Source organism: Podarcis erhardii (genome assembly GCF_964252035.2).
Source record: "Podarcis erhardii genome assembly, chromosome: 7".
Lineage (NCBI taxonomy): Eukaryota > Metazoa > Chordata > Lepidosauria > Squamata > Lacertidae > Podarcis > Podarcis erhardii.
In genome coordinates this window covers 82100121-82118091 of record NC_138511.1, presented here as the reverse complement: position 1 = coordinate 82118091, position 17971 = coordinate 82100121, and the positions used below count along the sequence as shown (strand labels likewise).

General features: G+C 44.8%; 1 protein-coding gene and 1 long non-coding RNA gene across 12 annotated transcripts in view; one reads left to right on the top strand and one right to left on the bottom strand.

Annotated features, from left to right (window-relative positions):
- The first annotated feature begins 3970 nt into the window (after window positions 1-3970).
- On the top strand, window positions 3971-7485 carry LOC309346235. Its single transcript, XR_014158507.1, has 2 exons — window positions 3971-4132; window positions 5404-7485. It is a non-coding gene; the product is annotated as an uncharacterized lncRNA (long non-coding RNA).
- Window positions 7486-8829: 1344 nt separating this feature from the next.
- POU2F2 (POU class 2 homeobox 2) overlaps window positions 8830-17971 on the bottom strand; it is a 105515-nt gene continuing 96373 nt past the window's right edge. For 9 of the 11 annotated variants that reach the window (XM_081868980.1, XM_081868982.1, XM_081868977.1 and 6 more), the window contains 5 exons: window positions 17379-17555; window positions 16225-16291; window positions 13607-13778; window positions 13215-13288; window positions 8830-11293 (listed from right to left, as the gene is read on the bottom strand). In XM_081868980.1, coding sequence (XP_081725106.1) covers window positions 10941-11293; window positions 13215-13288; window positions 13607-13778; window positions 16225-16291; window positions 17379-17555 — 843 coding nt within the window. In that variant the 3' untranslated portion in view covers window positions 8830-10940. The remainder of the gene's footprint in view (window positions 11294-13214; window positions 13289-13606; window positions 13779-16224; window positions 16292-17378; window positions 17556-17971) is intronic. The other 2 variants (XM_081868978.1, XM_081868976.1) reach the window with 2 other exon arrangements.

The following is a 17971-nucleotide window of genomic DNA, read 5'->3' as shown; positions in this document are numbered from 1 at the left end:
CAAGGAAGCTGTCAAATCAGTGGGGACAGCCCAATACATCTGCTACCTTAGATGAAGGACACAATAGCACCCCCTATTTGTCTGCAGAAGCCAACCATACCCGCTGAATCTTACTTCAAAGTAGTGATGGGGACATTATCCTCCACCCACCTGAGAACAGTAGGTCAGTTTAGGAGAAACAGGCCAAATGCACAGCACACACAACTCTGTTCAACCTCTACTGTTGGAGACAGTATGTCTCTAAACACCAGTTGCTGGGAATCATAAGTAAGGAGAATCCTGTTGTACACAGGTCCTGCTTTTGGGCTTCCACTTAGAACAGGATTTGGATCTGGAATAAACAGGCCCTTCGCCCTTGGCCTGTTCCAGAAAACTCCTCTTATCTTCTCCAGCACCTAAGTGCTCTTCCCTGCCTTTCACAACCTGCCACCTGAGGCAGCAGTCTCAGTCTACCTAATATTAGGGCCAGCCCTGCAAGTCATCTGCAGCCAAGTGTACCAGATGAGTCTTTCTTTGGTGAGTTTTGTCTGCTGGTAATAGAATGGGCGTAACCCTTGAATGCTTATCATTCCCTCAGATCTCAAATACTGTTTGTGATTTTGCTGGTGGATCACAGGAACGAGAGGTAGTTACTCCAATAAGTCTCGCTCAAGTCAGCCTGGTATTTTTGCCTGTTGTGAAATCAGATGCCGCCTTTCAAAAGCTCTCATGTTCCTGGCTCAAATGACTTTCCGCAACAGCAATGCAGTTTTGCTCTCTTGCCCCAAGCAAGGACAGCATGCTCTCCAGAATGCTGTTTCAGGAATTTATGCAACAAGGCTGTTTCTGAGATGAGATCACCATTTTGAGATCAAATAGTGACCAGGGCGGGGGCTGTATCCAAATCCATCTGTCCCAGTGAGTGTGGGGCGATGACTGTTGTAAAACCCAAAATACTGGAAATAAATTTCTGCATTCCGATCACTTCAGTCATGAAGAACTTTGAAAAACTTCAGTCTGTGAAGGAAACCCAAGTTCCTTGGGAGATTCGAGAGGACACAAATATATTATGTCTCTACCTCTCTTTCAAATCAGAACCGGTGAAGGTCCTGTGTGAGTGCCTGGAGGCTGTTGGAGGATGGATGGCGGCTAATGGATTGAGGTTAAATCCTGACAAGACAGAAGCACTGTTCTTGGGAGACAGGAGGCGGGCTGGTGTGGAGGACTCCCTGATCCTGAACGGGGTAACTGTGCCCCTGAAGGACCAGGTGTGCAGCCTGGGAGTCATTTTGGACTCACAACTGTCCATGGAGGTGCAGGTCAATTCTGTATCCAGAGCAGTTGTCTACCAGCTCCACCTGGTACACAGGTTGAGACCCTACCTGCCCGCAGACTGTCTCGCCAGAGTGGTGCATGCTCTAGTTATCCCCCGCTTGGACTACTGCAATGCGCTCTACGTGGGGCTACCTTTGAAGGTGACCCGGAAACTACAACTAATCCAGAATGTGGCAGCTAGACTGGTGACTGGGAGCAGCCGCCAAGACTACATAACACCGGTCTTGAAAGACCTACATTGGTTCCCAGTATGTTTCTGAGCACAATTCAAAGTGTTGGTGTTGACCTTTAAAGCCCTAAACGGCCTCGGCCCAGTATACCTAAAGAAGCGTCTCCGTCCCCATTGTTCTGCCCGGACGCTGAGGTCCAGCGCCGATGGCCTTCTGATGGTTCCCTCATTGTGAGAAGCAAAGCTACATGGAACCAGGCAGAGGGCCTTCTGGGTAGTGGCGCCCACCCTGTGGAACGCCCTCCCATGAGATGTCAAAGAGATAAACAACTACCTAACATTCAGAAGACATCTGAAGGCAGCCCTGTTCAGGGAAGTTTTTAATGTGTGACATTTTAGTGTATTTTTTGTCTTTGTTGGAAGCTGCCCAGAGTGGCTGGGGAAACCCAGCCAGATGGGCGGGGTACAAATAATAAATTATTATTATATTATTATATTGTAAATCAACCAGAACTCAAGTGATCTGAAGACTACGGTGTTGGCTTAAGAATAGGAATAATTCTGAAAGGCATCTGCTACGCATACGATATGGAGAATCTAGCCTTGGTTGATTAACACTGAGAAACTCAGAAGTCCCGGAATTTGAGGTGCTTCCGCCTTCTATTGGGAAAAGGCTAAAATTGATCATGAAAAAAAGGAACCAAGAGCAGCCACGGAAACAGCCATTAGAAAACCTTAACATTTTGTCATTTGGAAACAACAGCATGCCATTGAGAACTGCTGTATTCAGCAGACCCTCCAAGTTCCCCATTTTCCAGGGACAGCCCCAGATTTACAGAAGCCGCCCCCTATTTTCATCAGAGAAATACTGGGAGGGTATGGCGCTTCCCTGGAACCAAATAACACTGAAAAAAGCACCAGCACTATATTCTGCTATGTTTCCAGAAGTGGCATTTACGTTATGTGAAAGCTCAGATATAATGCAGAAATTAGCAGTTAGGGAAAAGTCTGAGAGAAGGAATGAGCTGCCACATGAATGGAGTCTATGTTTGCAACCTCTTTGTAGGTTCTGCCCTTTTTATCGCTTCCTGAACAACATAGCAGAAGGGTTAATGATGAACTGCACCCTAATTAGTCACCTTTTGTTCTCCCTATGCGGGAGGGCAGGTTCAATTACTGGTTTACATTACTTTTCTTTCTTTTATTGTGAAAAACTGCTATTTTGCTATAGAATAAGCAAAAGGGCAGGGAAAGGAAAGGAAACCTCTCTTTAATTCATTTTGCTTTCCCCTTAAAAAAACCACTATGCCAGGAGTTGACAAGTCTTTAACCTTCAGAGGCAGACTGAATAAGGGGCAGAGCCTGCAAGGAAAATACGTTTAATTAAAGTCACAGTACAGTGGTACCTTGGGTTAAGAACTTAATTCGTTCTGGAGGCCTGTTCTCAACCTGAAACTGTTCTTAACCTGAAGACCACTTTAGATAATGGGGCCACCTGCTGCCACTGCGCCACCACTGCACGATTTCTGTTCTCATCCTGAAGCAAAGTTCTTAACCCGAGGTACTATTTCTGGGTTAGTGGAGTCTGTACACTGAAGCGTCTGTAACTTGAAGCGTATGTAACCTGAGGTGCCATTGTAGTTCTTAGAAGCCTTAATGGCACTTGCCTGTCCCCTGGAAAGGCTGGCACTGTAACAGCAGTTTTTTGGGGGGTTGGGGTGGGATCACCAGAAAGTGAGTCTAAACATAAACGTGGAAGAAAGTGCAGAGAACAGTCGAATGCAACCATTTGGTACTGTCATCCAGATTCTCCATAGAAAAGTGTGCGACCAGATCTGTCAAGTCTGGATAAAGCTAGTTTTAGACCCAGTGATATGTCTGTTGGTTCATATTAAAGACAGTGAAAAACAAATACAGTTACAAGAAAGGAGATTCCGAGGGAACATCAGGAAGAACTTTCTGGCTGCAAGAGCTGTTTGACAGCGGAACGGTCTCCCTCGGGAGATTGTGGTCTCTCCTTCCTTGGAGGTTTTTAAGCAGAGGTTGGATGGCCATCTGTCATGTATGATTTAGCTGAGATTCTAGCATTGCAGGACATTGGACTAGATGACCCCCAGGGTCCTTTCCAACTCTACAATTTTATGATCATGAAAACTCTCATTGTGACATGTGTTTTATATGCAGAAACGTGGAAAAATCCTCAAAAGGGGACCTATTGCAAAAATATCTAAATGATTAAATTGACAGCTATGCTGAAGGACACTATAATTTTTTTTTTATTAAAAAAACAGCAACCCACATCCTTGCAGAACTGGATCACTGCAACTTAACATAGTAGATGGAAGTTATATTTTGAAGAACAGAGGTAGAATCTATATCCCTATGAATTATATGAATAGGTGGCATAAAAAATAATAATGATAATAATGCGCAGGTAAAAACTAGATTTTGAATTAACATGTGACTTGTGCATTTTGTTATCTGTTTACCCCAAGTTAATCAATGAGATCACCTTGGGGAACATCAGAAACATTATTTATGTCAAGAACAAGTCATGTCTTCAGTTTTGTGGGTCCAGTTCTTTAGAACTCCATCCCATTAGAAGTCACAAATGCTTATCTGATGTTTTAGAATTCTTTCATGTTCTTGGTAAAAAATTCTGAGATTTTAAATTTCTGGGGTTTTATATATTTTTGAGTTTGTTTGTAATTTTGCATATTGTATATTGATATTGCAGGAAGCCACTCCGAGATCTAAATCATGAAAAGTGGGATGTGGTTTTAAAATATGTTGTAATAATTTACAAATAATCACGTGAGGGATAGAAGCATGGTGGTTCTGAGAGATAAAGTTGACACTGAAACAGCTGCTGTGTTTCAAGGGTCACTTATAAATCTCTAGCCTTTGATAACATGGACATCCCAATGTAACTTAGAAAATCCAGAATCTTGTGTGGCACTTATAAAGGAGATGGCCAGTCTCTTAGGGTCTCCTCTGTTCTTACGCAAGTGCTGGAAGTATATCTTGCCACAACAGCCAAACACCTCACAGAGAGTCAAGCTGTAGAATCATAAGAGTTGTACAGTTGGAAGGGATCCTAAGGGTCCTGTAGTCCAAACCTGTCAATAATAAATTGACACCATCTAACATTAGCAGACTGGGGACGTGGGTAGCGCTGTGGTCTAAACCACTGAGCCTCTTGGGCTTGCCGATCAGAAGGTCAGCTGTTCGAATCCCCGTGACGGGGTGAGCTCCTGTTGCTCGGTCCCTGCTCCTGCCAACCTAACAGTTTAAAAGCACATCAAAGTGCAAGTAGATAAATAGGTACCACTCCGGCGGGAAGGTAAATGGCGTTTCCGTGCGCTGCTCTGGTTTTGCCAGAAGCGGCTTAGTCATGCTGGCCACATGACCCGGAAAAACTGTCTGCGGACAAACGTCAGCTCCCTCGGCCACTAAAGTGAGATGAGTGCCGCAACCCCGGAGTCGTCTGCGACTGGACTTAACTGTCGGGGTCCTTTACCTTTTTTTAACATTAGCAGATTCACAATAATGGAGCACAATCACTGAGACAGTGTCACCGCATTACATTTGAAATCAAAGATTGAAATATGGAGCCTCTCTTTTTTCTTACAACTTGAAAAAAAAAGGTTTATTTTCCATACAAATGGAACCGGGAGGAACTTTTTTTTAAAAAAAACCCACATCTTGATTTAAATTTGATTGGGTCACCAGCAAGGGACTGGATAAAACTGCTTCAGAAGCAGCTCCAGACGGCTATCCGTTATCAGATGTTTTAATCTGCACATCCCTTTTACACTGCAAAGCAAGTAGCATGCTGAATGTCAGCAATTTGGAACCCCCCCTCCAACCAGGTAGTACATACTCAGGGCTCCATGCTGTTTTTCTCTCTTGTTCCCCAGGACCAAAGCAGCTTCTGTTCCTTCTCAACTGCGGACAAGGAAGAAAAGCAGTTGCGGAGTCATTTCCTGTCTGCAAAGACCTGGCCTAGTAGTGGGAGATCAATCCTTGCTTGGAAACAAGAGGCAAAGTAAAGGATGCTTTCTGACGGGCGTGTATATGAAGCGGCTGTTGGAGTCAGTGGGCGATACAGACAAGACCTTCCCCTTTGATAAGGTAACCAGCACTTTGTAACGGTAAACGCTAAGCCATTTCAAAGCCAGAATTAATGACCAGCGCTCCATGAGGATCTGATTGGAAGTGCTTGGAGATTCCTTACCGTTCCTCGTTAGTCAGATGGAGATTTTGCCCCCACCCCACCCCAAATTTGATCCCACAGAAGCAAGAGAGTCTCCGATTCATCACATTCCCCACAGGACTGTCAACGCCATTCAGCCACCATGACAGACTTCCAATTCCTTTTCAACTCATCTTTGGTTGCAAGATTTTTATTTTGTTTTTGTTTTTTTAATTTAAAAAAAAGACAGGGAAAAAAAAACACAAACCACGACAGAACCAAATAAAATAACAAATAAAAAAAATCACTCAGAATATTTGTTACATTATCATCATCATCATCATCATCATCATCATCATCATTATTAATTTTTTTTCAAGTCACTTCTAAGCCCCACAGTTACAAATAAATTAACGAGACAGGATCAGACCCCGGAAGATTTAAAAATGAAAATAAAAATAAAAATTGAATACTAGGAACTAACTACCTTTGGCAAAGTTATCACACGATTTTTCCACTGCTCCCGGGTTGGCTACAGCAACAGGCCAGTCTTGTTGGGGTGGTGGTGGTAAGGGAGTCGGGGGCTGGAGCAGCATCCCTCATGCAAAGGTCAGCCCATTTGACCCACTCTTCCAGGGCTATCAAAATGTGACAGACACCCTCCCTGGTGTAGAAGCGCCTCATGAGGTTCCCTTCTCTTGTGACCCAGATACGGGCCGCCGAGGACCTAACAAGCACCCAGGAGAAGAAGTCAGGAGGACAGGAAGGGAGAGATGCTCCATGGAGCCTTCAGTGGGATCTACGGTCAAGAATTTGTGTTGGATGTTGGACAGCGCCCGAGTGGAGGTTCTGGCACCATCGCTGTCCTGCAATTAACCCCGGTGCAAAAGCGCCCGTTATATTAGGGCAGAACCCGCTTTATGTAAACAAGGCCCACTGAGATTCACCTAGCCCCCACCACGATTCCGACACCTCTTTTACCCAAGCGGCCGAGTCTCCTCTTCCAACACAGTGGGAAAAGAGTCTCCGTAGAAGGACACCAAGGTTTTAAGGGAATGGATCACCTTTTGGGGACCTGGGCCGTCCTCCTGATTTCCCTCCTGGGGGTGAGAGAAGATGCTGCACCTGATCCCCACCGCCCCAAACAGACCCGTCCGGCACACACCCTTAATAAAGCTTTTCTATTTGGTTTATCATTAAAGTATATGAGGTATATGGCGGGCTATCTCCAAAGAGCCTTATGGTGGGTGTCTTGGCACTATGAGGGGAGGGAGGGGGTCTAGCCTGCCCCCCTCCCTTGTGCCCCCCCAACCCTGGGTCGGGCACCGGCACGGAGGCGTGTGAGCAAATATTTGGTTTTACAGCTGTACTTTAAAGCTTGTTTCCTTCCTCGTTCTGAAACTCCTAGGAGCGTGGGAGGTTGGCGGAACAGAGAGATGTGGTGGCTTTTCAAAGAGGGCAGCCTGGCATCTCACGCCTGTTTTCTCTTACCAGCCATTGGGGGGGGGGGGAGTATGTGGACTAGAGAGGCAAGGATGGCTACGGAGACAGCGAAGCATCCTGCCCCACAAGACCAGTGGCCAAATCTGAAATGAGTACCACGTAGTTCTCCTCTGGACCAACCAAAACAAAATTTCCCTCCCCAGGCTAGCGATAACTCTGCATTTAGTCCTCATTTACAGTCTCCAATTTGGGGGTGAGGGAAGAAGTGGGGGTACCCCTCTGGCTTGAGTCCGCAGTTGCAAAATTCACAACCTCCCATATATCCAACTCCTAAAACTGGAGAGAGCTGGTTGTTGTTTTTGTTTTTTAAAAAAGAGTTGAAAGTGATTTGAGACAGGCAACATCACTCATTCTGTTTCTCTTGCCCCACTATTGCCTCTGGTCAAACAGCCGGCTGGTTTTTGAAGGCAGAGAGAGGGAAGAATGCCCACATCGCCACTCGTCATTCCCCTTTCAACTCTCTGAAAAAGGAAACGCCTCTCTCCAGGTTCTAAGCAACCTTTCCAACTTTCCATCACCCTTTGCTTGCCCTATATATCTTGGCTGTTTCCCCTCCATGCCATTCACCCACCGCTCAGCTCCGCACATGGAGATAGGGTCATTTTTGGTCTAGAATCAATTTTTTTAAAAAAACACGTTTTGGTTTTTGTTTCTTTTTTTGTTGATTTTTTGTTTAGTTTTTTTCCCTTTTTTATCTTTTTTTTGTTGCAAACCTTTAGCGTTTGTTTGTTTTTTTGTCTTTTTTTTTAATACAGTAAGAAGCGATAAAGCGGAACATAGAATTTTCTCTATAAAAAAAAAATAGAAGATACCCCCCCAAAAGAATTTTTTTCCCCAAAAAAGAAAAAAAGAAAGAAAAAGAGTAACAAATATCACTAAAACAGTTACATTCCACCTAGTAACACGTTCAGTAGCACATGAGAGAGAGAGAGAGAGAAATTGGACTCCCCAAATGTTTTTCCTTCTTTTTTCCCCAGATGTCCACCATAATAGCATGATTGGAATCTTAAAAGAGACAGATAAATACTCGCCGGTTCTCTCTCACTCACGCACATAATGGGATGAAAAACTTTTTTTTCAAGTCTTTTAAAACTAGGTGTTTCCTGTTTTTTGTTTGTTTGTTTCATTTTTGGAAAGTTTCACAGTATTTTTTTTCTTTTGTTATCTCAAACCCACCTGAACGCTATAACACAGCAAAAGCAGGAGATAAAATGAGGTCGAGGGTTTTTTTTTCCCTTTAAGAAAGGTTTCAAAGTTCTTTTTTTGTTTGCTTGTTTATCTTTTTTTCCACTCTGTCCTTTTGTTTTGTTTTTTGTTTTCTACCAGATCGCAGTATGCCATGGCTAACTTCCTTCTCTGCAACAGCAAGACTTTGGTTCGCAGGAGTTGAAAGTAAAAGACGAACATTCAAAGAGCCCCCAAAACATTGACTAAAAAAACACACCCCTCAAACACATTTAGAAATAAAATCCCAAACCAACCAGTTTTTAAAAAAATAAAATAAAGGAAACCAACAAAAAATGTACAAAATAAAAGTTTAAAAACAAAAAAATAAAAAGAGCGTTTTGAGAAGCCATTTTTAAAGCTTTCTAGATTTCTGGGAGGAAGTTTCAGGATCCTCTGATCTCACCCTCCCAACTTCCATTGATTTGGTTCATTTTACTTTTATTTATTTTGTCTCTTTGCCACTTATAAAATCTTGGCTTCTCAACGCACCTTTCCATGAGGTATTTTTTTTTTTTCAGGACAGAGAAAGACGGTTGAGCCATTTGTCTAACCAGAGAAAGTAAAGATTTCCCATTTATTCCCACGTGTGTTTTTTCATCCTTTCTTCTTCAATTAAAAGTTTTTTGTGTGGTGGGTTTTTTTTGTTGTACGCTTCCTTTGTTCACTTGGTTGGTTCTTTTTGGTTAAAAGTTTTGTCTCTCGCCTCCGAGTCTCTGTGAGCCACATAAAAGGGGGGATTTTTATCCCTCTTCTGTGGTTTCATTTTTATTCCCCAGTGGTCTTCATCTTGTTGTTTTCTGTAGTGATGTCTATCAATTTTTGGTTTTTTTCTGGAAAATGTAAAGAATGCTGAAATTCCCTTTCTTTTTTTTTTGTTTTGTTTTGGTTTTTGTCAGGCACTGGAATATGAGTATTATTATTTTTTTCAGAACACAGATATAAAAATAAAAAGAATAAGAATAAAAATTACACATCCCCTGTTTTCAGAAAAATAACCCCTGATACTAACCCCAGGCAAAAATCAATTTAGAAAAGAAAAGCTACAGAAAAATTGAACCCTGGCGAAAGAAAGAAAAAGCCGATAAAACAAAATGTACATGTTTAGTGCTGCCCATCCTGAAACAGTTGAAGGCTGAGACTTTCAATAAGGCTTCTTGTCTTGCAAAGACATGAGTATTTACGTTTTGTACCCTGTGAGTAACCCAGGTGTTACTAATAAGCTTACTCCTGAATGGATGCAATTCATTCCGTCCTCAGTGGGATAACAGGGAAAGGGCAATGCCTAGGCTCCTCCATCTGCATTCGATACACTAGATCAGGATGGGGAAACTGTGGCCTTCCAAATGTTCCTGGACTCCAGCTCCCATCAGCCCCAGCAAGCATGGCCAATGCTCAGGGATGATGGGATATGTAGTACAGCAACCTCTGAAGGGGTACAGAGTTCTCACCCAGGCACTAGATACTCTGGTCTTATGATGAATCAGAATCAGAGGTAAGGAACTAGACAGGGAGCAGTTTCCCCACCACCACCAGCTCTCCTTTCAAGCCAGAAATGGCTATATATGTAGGAATGCATTGGCAAGCAAGCTGGTCAAAGGATGCTGTGGTCTAGAGGTTCTTGGGTGTTTTTTTTAGTTCATTGCAAGGCTGAGTCAGGTAGAAGCAGAGATGCAAAATAATAATCATCATTGCAGGACATCAATTAGGAAACCATCATGGGAAGTTGGTACCTAATTCTCATTATTGCCTTTTAAAAATCCTAGCCTTCGTATCTCATGAGAATCCTTCTAAACTATAAAGTTTGTTCCGAAAAACACAGCAGAAAAGGATATTATTTTAGCATTTTAAAAAGGAAAAGGAAAATATATATAGCAAGATCCTGAAATTAAACCAATATACCCCCACCCTGTCCAACCCTTTCTGGATCCCAAAGAAAAGTAAAAGAATAAATAAGAATAAATAAGAGTTTTGAAAGACATTCGACCAGACACAGAAGTTAGAAAAGTCTGTAAAAAGCTTTGGGTGAAGCTAGGACTGGTGATTTTTGGTGTGAGATTCATTTTCCCCTTAAGGATTTTAAATGTGTTTTTTCTTTTTTTCCTTTTCTTACAAAAAAAAAAAAAAAAAAAAAGAACAACTGATCCCCATTTATTTGTTTCCTTTCTGAAACTGTCCAGGAAACTAGCGAATAAGAAATAAAGAGAAATCAATGAAAATAATTCAAGCAAACAATTGACAAAGTCACCTTTTGCAAGGCATTTTGTCCTGAACATCGGAGGGGAAAAAGAAAAAAGGAAAAAAAATGAACGCTAAAAGTTTGGGGAATTCTTTTTGGTTTCTTCCTTTGTCCCTTTTTGCTTTGCTTGTTTGGTTGCTTTGGGTTATTTTTTGGTTGGTTTTTCGTTTGGCTGTTGCTGACAATTCTTTGTTTGGTTTTTTTTTTTTTTTTTGGTTTCACTCGTCGGTTTGTACGTCCGCTCCTTACTACCCCCACGTGTCGAGAAGGCGGGGAGGATGCTCCCCCCTCAGCCCTCATTCCGTCTTGGCATCCGGCTCGGTGGATCCGGGACCAGCCTGCCCCAGAGTCTGCGCCACTTCGCTGGAGGAGCTGCATGAGGAACAGGAGGAGGAGGAAGAGGAGGAAGAAGAGGAGGAGGTCAGGGTGGGCGACTTGCTGGGCATGGAGGCAGCCACAGCAGCAGCCGCCGCCGACACCAGCCCCACGCCTCCCGGGGCAGCACTCAGCAAGGGCAGGCCTGCATGGTTGAGGAAGAGCGACGAAGTCACGATGCTCTGGCTTCCAGTCGTGCCTCCGCTGGTACTGAAGACCAAGTTACCACTGGCATCAAGGCTGGTAATTGGCAGGCTTCCACCACTGGCCAATGCTGCAAAGGAGGAGGGGGAAAAGAACAGCAGTTAGGGCGCATGTGTGCCAGCATGATGCCAGTAGCTTCTGGTCACAGAATTGTCGAAACTTAGAAGTGTAGAGTTGCAAGGGACCACAGGGGTCATCTAGTCCAACCCCCTTGAAATATACTTGGAGGTTGCGGATTCACTTCCACCTGGAGCTGGATTGGGTGACTCCTGTGGACCAATCAGACTGCTGCATTCTAGACCCTATTGTTCTAGGACCAATCAGACTGCTGCATTCTGAATCCTATTGTTCTAGGGCCAATCAGACTGCTGCATTCTGAATCCTATTGTTCTAGGACCAATCAGACTGCTGCCTTTTGGATCCTATTCAACTCAGTACATAACACCCCTGCAATACAAGACTCTTTTGCCCAACGTGGGGCTTGAACCCACGACTCTGAGACTAAGGGTCTCCTGTTCTTCCGACTGAGCTATCCCAGCCTTCAGCATGCAATGGGTCCAGAGGAAATGCATTAGCGCTGTGGCTCTCCTCTTGATGTTTTGATGCGGGGGGGTCATCTCTCATCAGGCCACTCGCTATCTTCTCAGCAGCCTCCGAGGCCCCACCACCATGACAAAATGGCAGCAGCACATTTCAGCACAGCCGCAGTTCAAACGACACCTGCTCCCAACCACAGCTCCACATCGCCGTCTCCCTCCCCCAGCACGTTTCACATAGAAAAGGACGCATGGTGTGTGGAGAGAAGGGTGAGCACAGATGATTAGCAGGTGCAATGTTACAGACGGATGTTATGAAGTAGGATGCTTTCTACCATAGGTAAGCTAAGGGATGGGATGGGGAAGAGACCTCAACAGGAACGAGAGGAGGTTCTGAGGGACTCCACTGACCTGTTGCACTCATGCGCACCCGCACAACATTTGCACAGCAGCTCATATACACTTTCATCCAAACTCAAATGTTTCATGCTTGAAATCAGAGGGGGAGGCGTTTTTAAAGCACATGCGGATGGGCCCTAACTCAGTGGTAGAACGCATGCCTTTCCTACAGAAGGACACAGTTTCAATGCCCTGCATCTCCATCTAAAAGGATCTCAGGGCTGAAAGAACCCTGTTTGAATCCTATAGGAGCTGCTGTTGAATAGACAACCCTGGGCTAGACAGACCAGGGGTTTGATTCAGGGCAAGACAGCTTTATCTGCTCAATCTGTGACCCATCAAGGCAAAACGCAGGCACACCAGTGATGCGCCATGGGCTTGACAATCCCATTTTTGTAATTCCAAGCAGGCATTAAAAACTGGTTTCAATGAGTCTCTGATAAGCCATCGTGCATGACTGCATTGGGCATGGTGGGTAACCAGTTGTACAGGCTGGTTTTAGGCACTTCTACAAGTGTGATTTCTGGCTGGTCACTGTGGGGAACAGGATGTTGGACTTCAGCCTTGGACACAGAGTTTTACATCACAGACCCTGTGCTTTATGATGACCTCAGTGAGCAGACAACGCGGGTAAACTGAAAGAAGTGGGCAGAGAAATTCATGGTTGGCTCAATGCTGCCACCTGTTGAGAATAGGAATGAGTGAATATGTCAATTTCTCTGTCTCTCATTTTCCCAATCTTAAATTCAGCTCTCCACATTAGTTTGTGATTTAATTTTTTTTTTTAAATCCTCATGAAAATTCACCAATGTTTTAGTGTGAATTTCTCCTAATATGTAATCAGTTTTGAAGAATGGCTGTGTTTCGGGTTTATGTATTCTTTCTGTGTGTATATGTTCACATACACACACTTTTTGCTTCTCTCTCTCTCTCTCTCTCTCTCTCTCTCTCTCACACACACACACACACACACACACACACACAGAGTCTTGTACAGACAGGCCAGTGGAGCAAATGGCAGTGATGACATCATGTCTGATCTTCTTTTTCACAAACCTTGTATGGTGGCCAGCGGGTTGGTGGCCATTAGCGCTGGGTTTAACCCTGCATTCACCCCTAGCACTGTGCTTCTGAAATCAAACCAGAGGCAACAGGTTAAAGTTGGGGATCTACAGTGCTAACACTAGACTGCCACCCCCCCCCCCGCAATCACCTGTTCAAAATGGGTCCAGAAGGTAGCTTAAAATGACGTGTGAGACATTGTTTTATGGATAATCTATTATTTCAGGTGAGTTCTAATTCCCGTACTGTTTGGGTTATGTCCCCCAAGGCCCCCTCCCTCTAATAGTGTGAGCCTAGCCAGGATCAAACCTCTTCTCCCACAGTCCAACCATTGAGGAAGCTGAACCCCACCCCCCACAAAGACCTTTCTCTCCCACACCACTTACCCCGTACTGGGATTCAGGCCTTGCAAGCTGATAGCTGGGTGACTGCTGCTCTGGGGGCTGGGGTTTGTGCTGTTGCTTGGGGGTGGCGTGACCGAGTTGAGGGTGGTGCCCCCTGCTCCTACCGCTGTCCGACTGGGGGTCAGGGAGCAGACTGTGGGGGACAAGGTAGTAACTGTCCAAAAGAAGAGCAAAGAAAGTGAAGGAGAGTTGCCAAGGCTCCATTTTGCTGGTGGTCAGAAGCAGGAGTCCACAGGCATGGTAGCCAACCAATATTTGAAGCTGCACCAGTTCTGCCTCTCCCCCAAGAGAGGGCATCCCTCTAACGGCAGGCTGAACTTCAGAGGCACCCAGAAGTGCAAGATCTCTACATGTTTCCAAGTTCCTCTGAAGCTCAGTGTGACATCTCATTCCCTGAATGTTCAGAGTCAGGACAAAACTAAGTACATCTTTGCGGAGCATGTAATTAAAATTTTGATCTTGCTACTACTGGATACAGTGAGGCGTGGGGTGAAACTGCCGCAGCTCTCACCACGGAAGCAGAGACGCTTTCACCCCTGCGCCTTGCAAGCTGTGACAACTTGTTTGTGAGGCTTTTTTGCAAGGCTCAGCTGGGGGGTGGGGGTGGGAAAGCTCCCCACCCCAGCTGAACATTAAACTGCTCCTGCCAGGCCCGCCCCCCCAGCTGAGCAAGCCCTATGCTTCTCCAGCTTGTGCGCAAAGCATCGGGGCTCGCTCAGCTGGGGACAGGTTTAAAGAAGCCAAGGGAGGAACAAGCTGTATTGGCCTGGCAATACACTCTTCACTCCTCCCTCTGTGGTATGAAAGGCGGAGTGATAGCAGCTTCACCTGGCAGTATATTGCAGGTGAAACCGCCGCTGATCCTGAGTCCCTCTGCTACCTACCAGTGGCCCAATGTTGAAAGTGGCACTGGTAGCAGACGGGTTCAGGAGCGGCATCAGTTTCACCTGTGATATACCACCGGGTGAAGCCACCATCGTGGTCTGCCCCCATACCAGTCCAGTACTGAAGGCAGTATACCTCTGAATCACAAGTGGGGAGTAGTGCTGTTGCACTCAGGTCCTGCCCTAAGCCAACAACTCCATAGATTGTTTCCCACTGTAGGAAGAGAAGAGCAAAGTAGGAGAGTTCAAGCTGCGTGTTATTTGTATAACCATGGTTTGTGGCTTAGGGCTTATCCACACTTTCTGCGCACAGTCCGCACTTTAAAACTCTGTGTCCAAGCACGCGCACACACCCTTCTTTTTGCTGCAAAGCTTTTTCGGCAAAAACCTGCTCTTTAACGCTCAATCGGAGTAAATGTAAATCTGCAGAAAACCCAAATTGATGTTTGCTTTAGAAAAGTGCTAAAGAGCAGGTTTTGGCAGAGAAAGATCCAGAGGCACTGACCTTTTAAGCATAGACCTGTGTCTGCAAAGAGTGGGGCAAAAGGGAAGTGTGAATAAGCCCCTCTGTGTTTCATTCAAGTAGTTGGACAGTTTCTCCAAAACAGCTTTTCCCTCTACAGAATGCCAGATGAGAATTTGCACAGGTAAACACATTGGGAACGCTATGGAGAACTAAGCCAGCTAAGTGCATATGCTTTTGAACATTAAAAAAAAACCATCACACAAATAGTTAAGATCCTCCTTGTCACATGTCATTTGTCTGCCCAAAATTGCAGCCTCCTAAGAATGTTTTTCATTAAAAGAAAAAAATGTTATTGTTGGATGTTGTTGCACATATTCATGTGCTAATACGACATTGAATATATCAGCACTAGCTCAGGTTGGACAGTTTCGCATTGGTTTTATGTGGTGGTGTAACCAGACAATACAACTGCCATCACCTGCTGATGGAACATTGGAGCATCACCCCAGAATCCAGGCTGCAGATCTCACCAAGTTCAACACAATTCTTCTGCATCTGCCATAGCATTGCCAGCGGCATTACAAGTGCCAGGTCATCACAATTCGGAGGCAATTTCCCAGTGTGTGGGGTATGTGGTAGCAGCAGAGGGAGCAAAGCACAACTTTCTTGTGCTCTTTTTGGCCTCACTAGCACTCCAAGTCTTGCTTCCAAGTCTCCTTAAGCATGCAGCAAGAAGTTAAGTTTTGCAGAGCTAAAGGGAAAGCACTGTTTCCACACCAGGAACGGGACTGGGACAACTAGTCCCATGATCTCAAGTCAATAATATGTGCATAGCAGCATTTTCTTACCTGGCAGTCCCAGTCCTTCCCTGGCATGGAAACATGCTCTCTTGGGGCCTCTGGAGCACCTGCTGCCTTCTCTGCCATTGCCACCTCTTGCTGTGCCAAGGTAAGGTATACAGGTCAGGGCTGGGGAAGGAGGTGGCAATGGAGGCAGCAGGTGCTTTGAATGACTGTAAACATTTTGCAAGTGCCGAGAGTGGGTCCTCAAAAGCGCTTGGGCCTTTGGAAGTCTTAACATCAGGGTACATTCTCACTCATAACCCAACAGACTGCTCTTGTGTCATTCCCACAACCTCAACACCTTGAGCTCTTAGCAGCCCACCACTGGACAGCTGTGCTAGAAGGAGGCAAAGGAAAGGGGAAAGGGGGTCCCAGGAAGAAGGGAATGTGTCACCAAAAGACAACTACCTGTTGTGCTCAGACTACTGGAAGCCTGGGAGAGGGGCAGACTTGTGCCGGTGCCTGGGCTGGTCACCTGGAGGAGATGCAGCAGAGAAACGGACTGTCAGAGACACAATGGATAAAATCCACATAAAGACCTTTCTCCCCTGACTGGGGATCATATCTAAGATGCAACTAGCAGACTAGGCTGGGGCAACACTCATGAACGATTTAAGTATGTTAGACACAAATTCTGTAATGTGAGCAATAGGAATGCACATTATTTGAGGAAGTTAAGGTAAGATGCCTAGGGACCTGGAAAGTTTGTACCTTGTATGGTTTTATCAAATGGGGTGGTAAGTGGATTGGTAAATGCAAGCTCAGTGAAGTTGCAGTGAAAGATCAGGTAGGTAGGCAGAGTTTTGTATGAGCACAATATATGCATCATGTAATAGGATGTATCAAGGAAGGAAGCTATGTATCATATGGGGGGCAAGTAATGTAGGCATTGTGCATTAGGGGGAAGTAGTGGGGGTGGGGTTCACACTCCAAACTGTGAAGCTAAGTGTATGATTAAATGTGCAGTGCAGAGGAAAGTAATACATGTATGTATTAAATTTATTCATTTTTATTTATTAAATGTCTATTCTCTGAAAGAAGCCCAGGGGCGCATATTCAGAAAAAGTAGCACTATTAAGGCATCTTAGAAATAATCCTGACACATATGCAGACTTGGATAAAGGCCACTAATTAAAAGGCTTGCTGGAAGAGGAAAGTCCTCAGCAGGTGCCAAAAAGACAAACAGAGCTAGCACCTGTCCAATATTTAACAGGTAGGTACCACAACACCTGTTACTATTATTTTAGCATATCACTGGTTTAAATTTTTTGAAAGTTTTAAACAGTTGCTTTTATCTTTTTTTTAAAGTGATAAATTTTATTGCTTTTTTGTAAAGTGCTTTGAGGGTTACAAAAAAACAAAAAAACAAGTAGCATATAATTTTACTGAAATAAATAAGCTCTAAAGGCCAAATTCAACTATTGTGCAGAATGGACACCCTGATAAGATGGTATCTGCAAGAAGCCCTCACCTGCACAGCACAGAAGGCATGTTCCGTACAGGTATATTCCATGGAGTTTTGTGCCGGGGGGTGGGGGGAGTGAACGTGTGTAGGAACGTACCATGTGAGGGCTGTAGCCAGGAGGCTTGCCCTGGGCAGGCAACATGGGAGCAGAGCTGCAAGGGTTAATCCGCTTCTCTTTCTGGCGGCGGTTGCAGAACCAGACGCGAATCACCTCCTTCTCCATGTTCAGTTGCTCGGCAATAAGTAGGATCTCCTCTGAGGTAGGCTTCTGGTTCTGCAGTTTGGGGAAGGTGTTGGAAGTAGGGGGGGAAACAGGATGGTGTGACATTGGGGCAAGTCATGGCATAGAGTCCCAACAGGAACACAAAACAAAACAAATCATAGAAACATGTAGAGGGCTGTTCTACTCATTCTAAAGAACGTTAGATCTGCTGCCAAACTATCACGTGAACCTGAAATACTGGCAGCGGATGAAACTAGAAAGGATGAGGCACAGAACTGCTGCTGCTCTGTGTCATTTTCTCTGCTCTTTCTGGCACACAGTACATGACAAAACGTCAACCTGCTGAGAATTTCCCTGCCTTTGCTTCTGACAACCAGTAACGTGAGGCTTAAGTTGACCTATCAGTTAAACGCAACAGAGTTAAATGAACTTAAAAAACAACCTAGAACACACACCTAGGCTGTGCA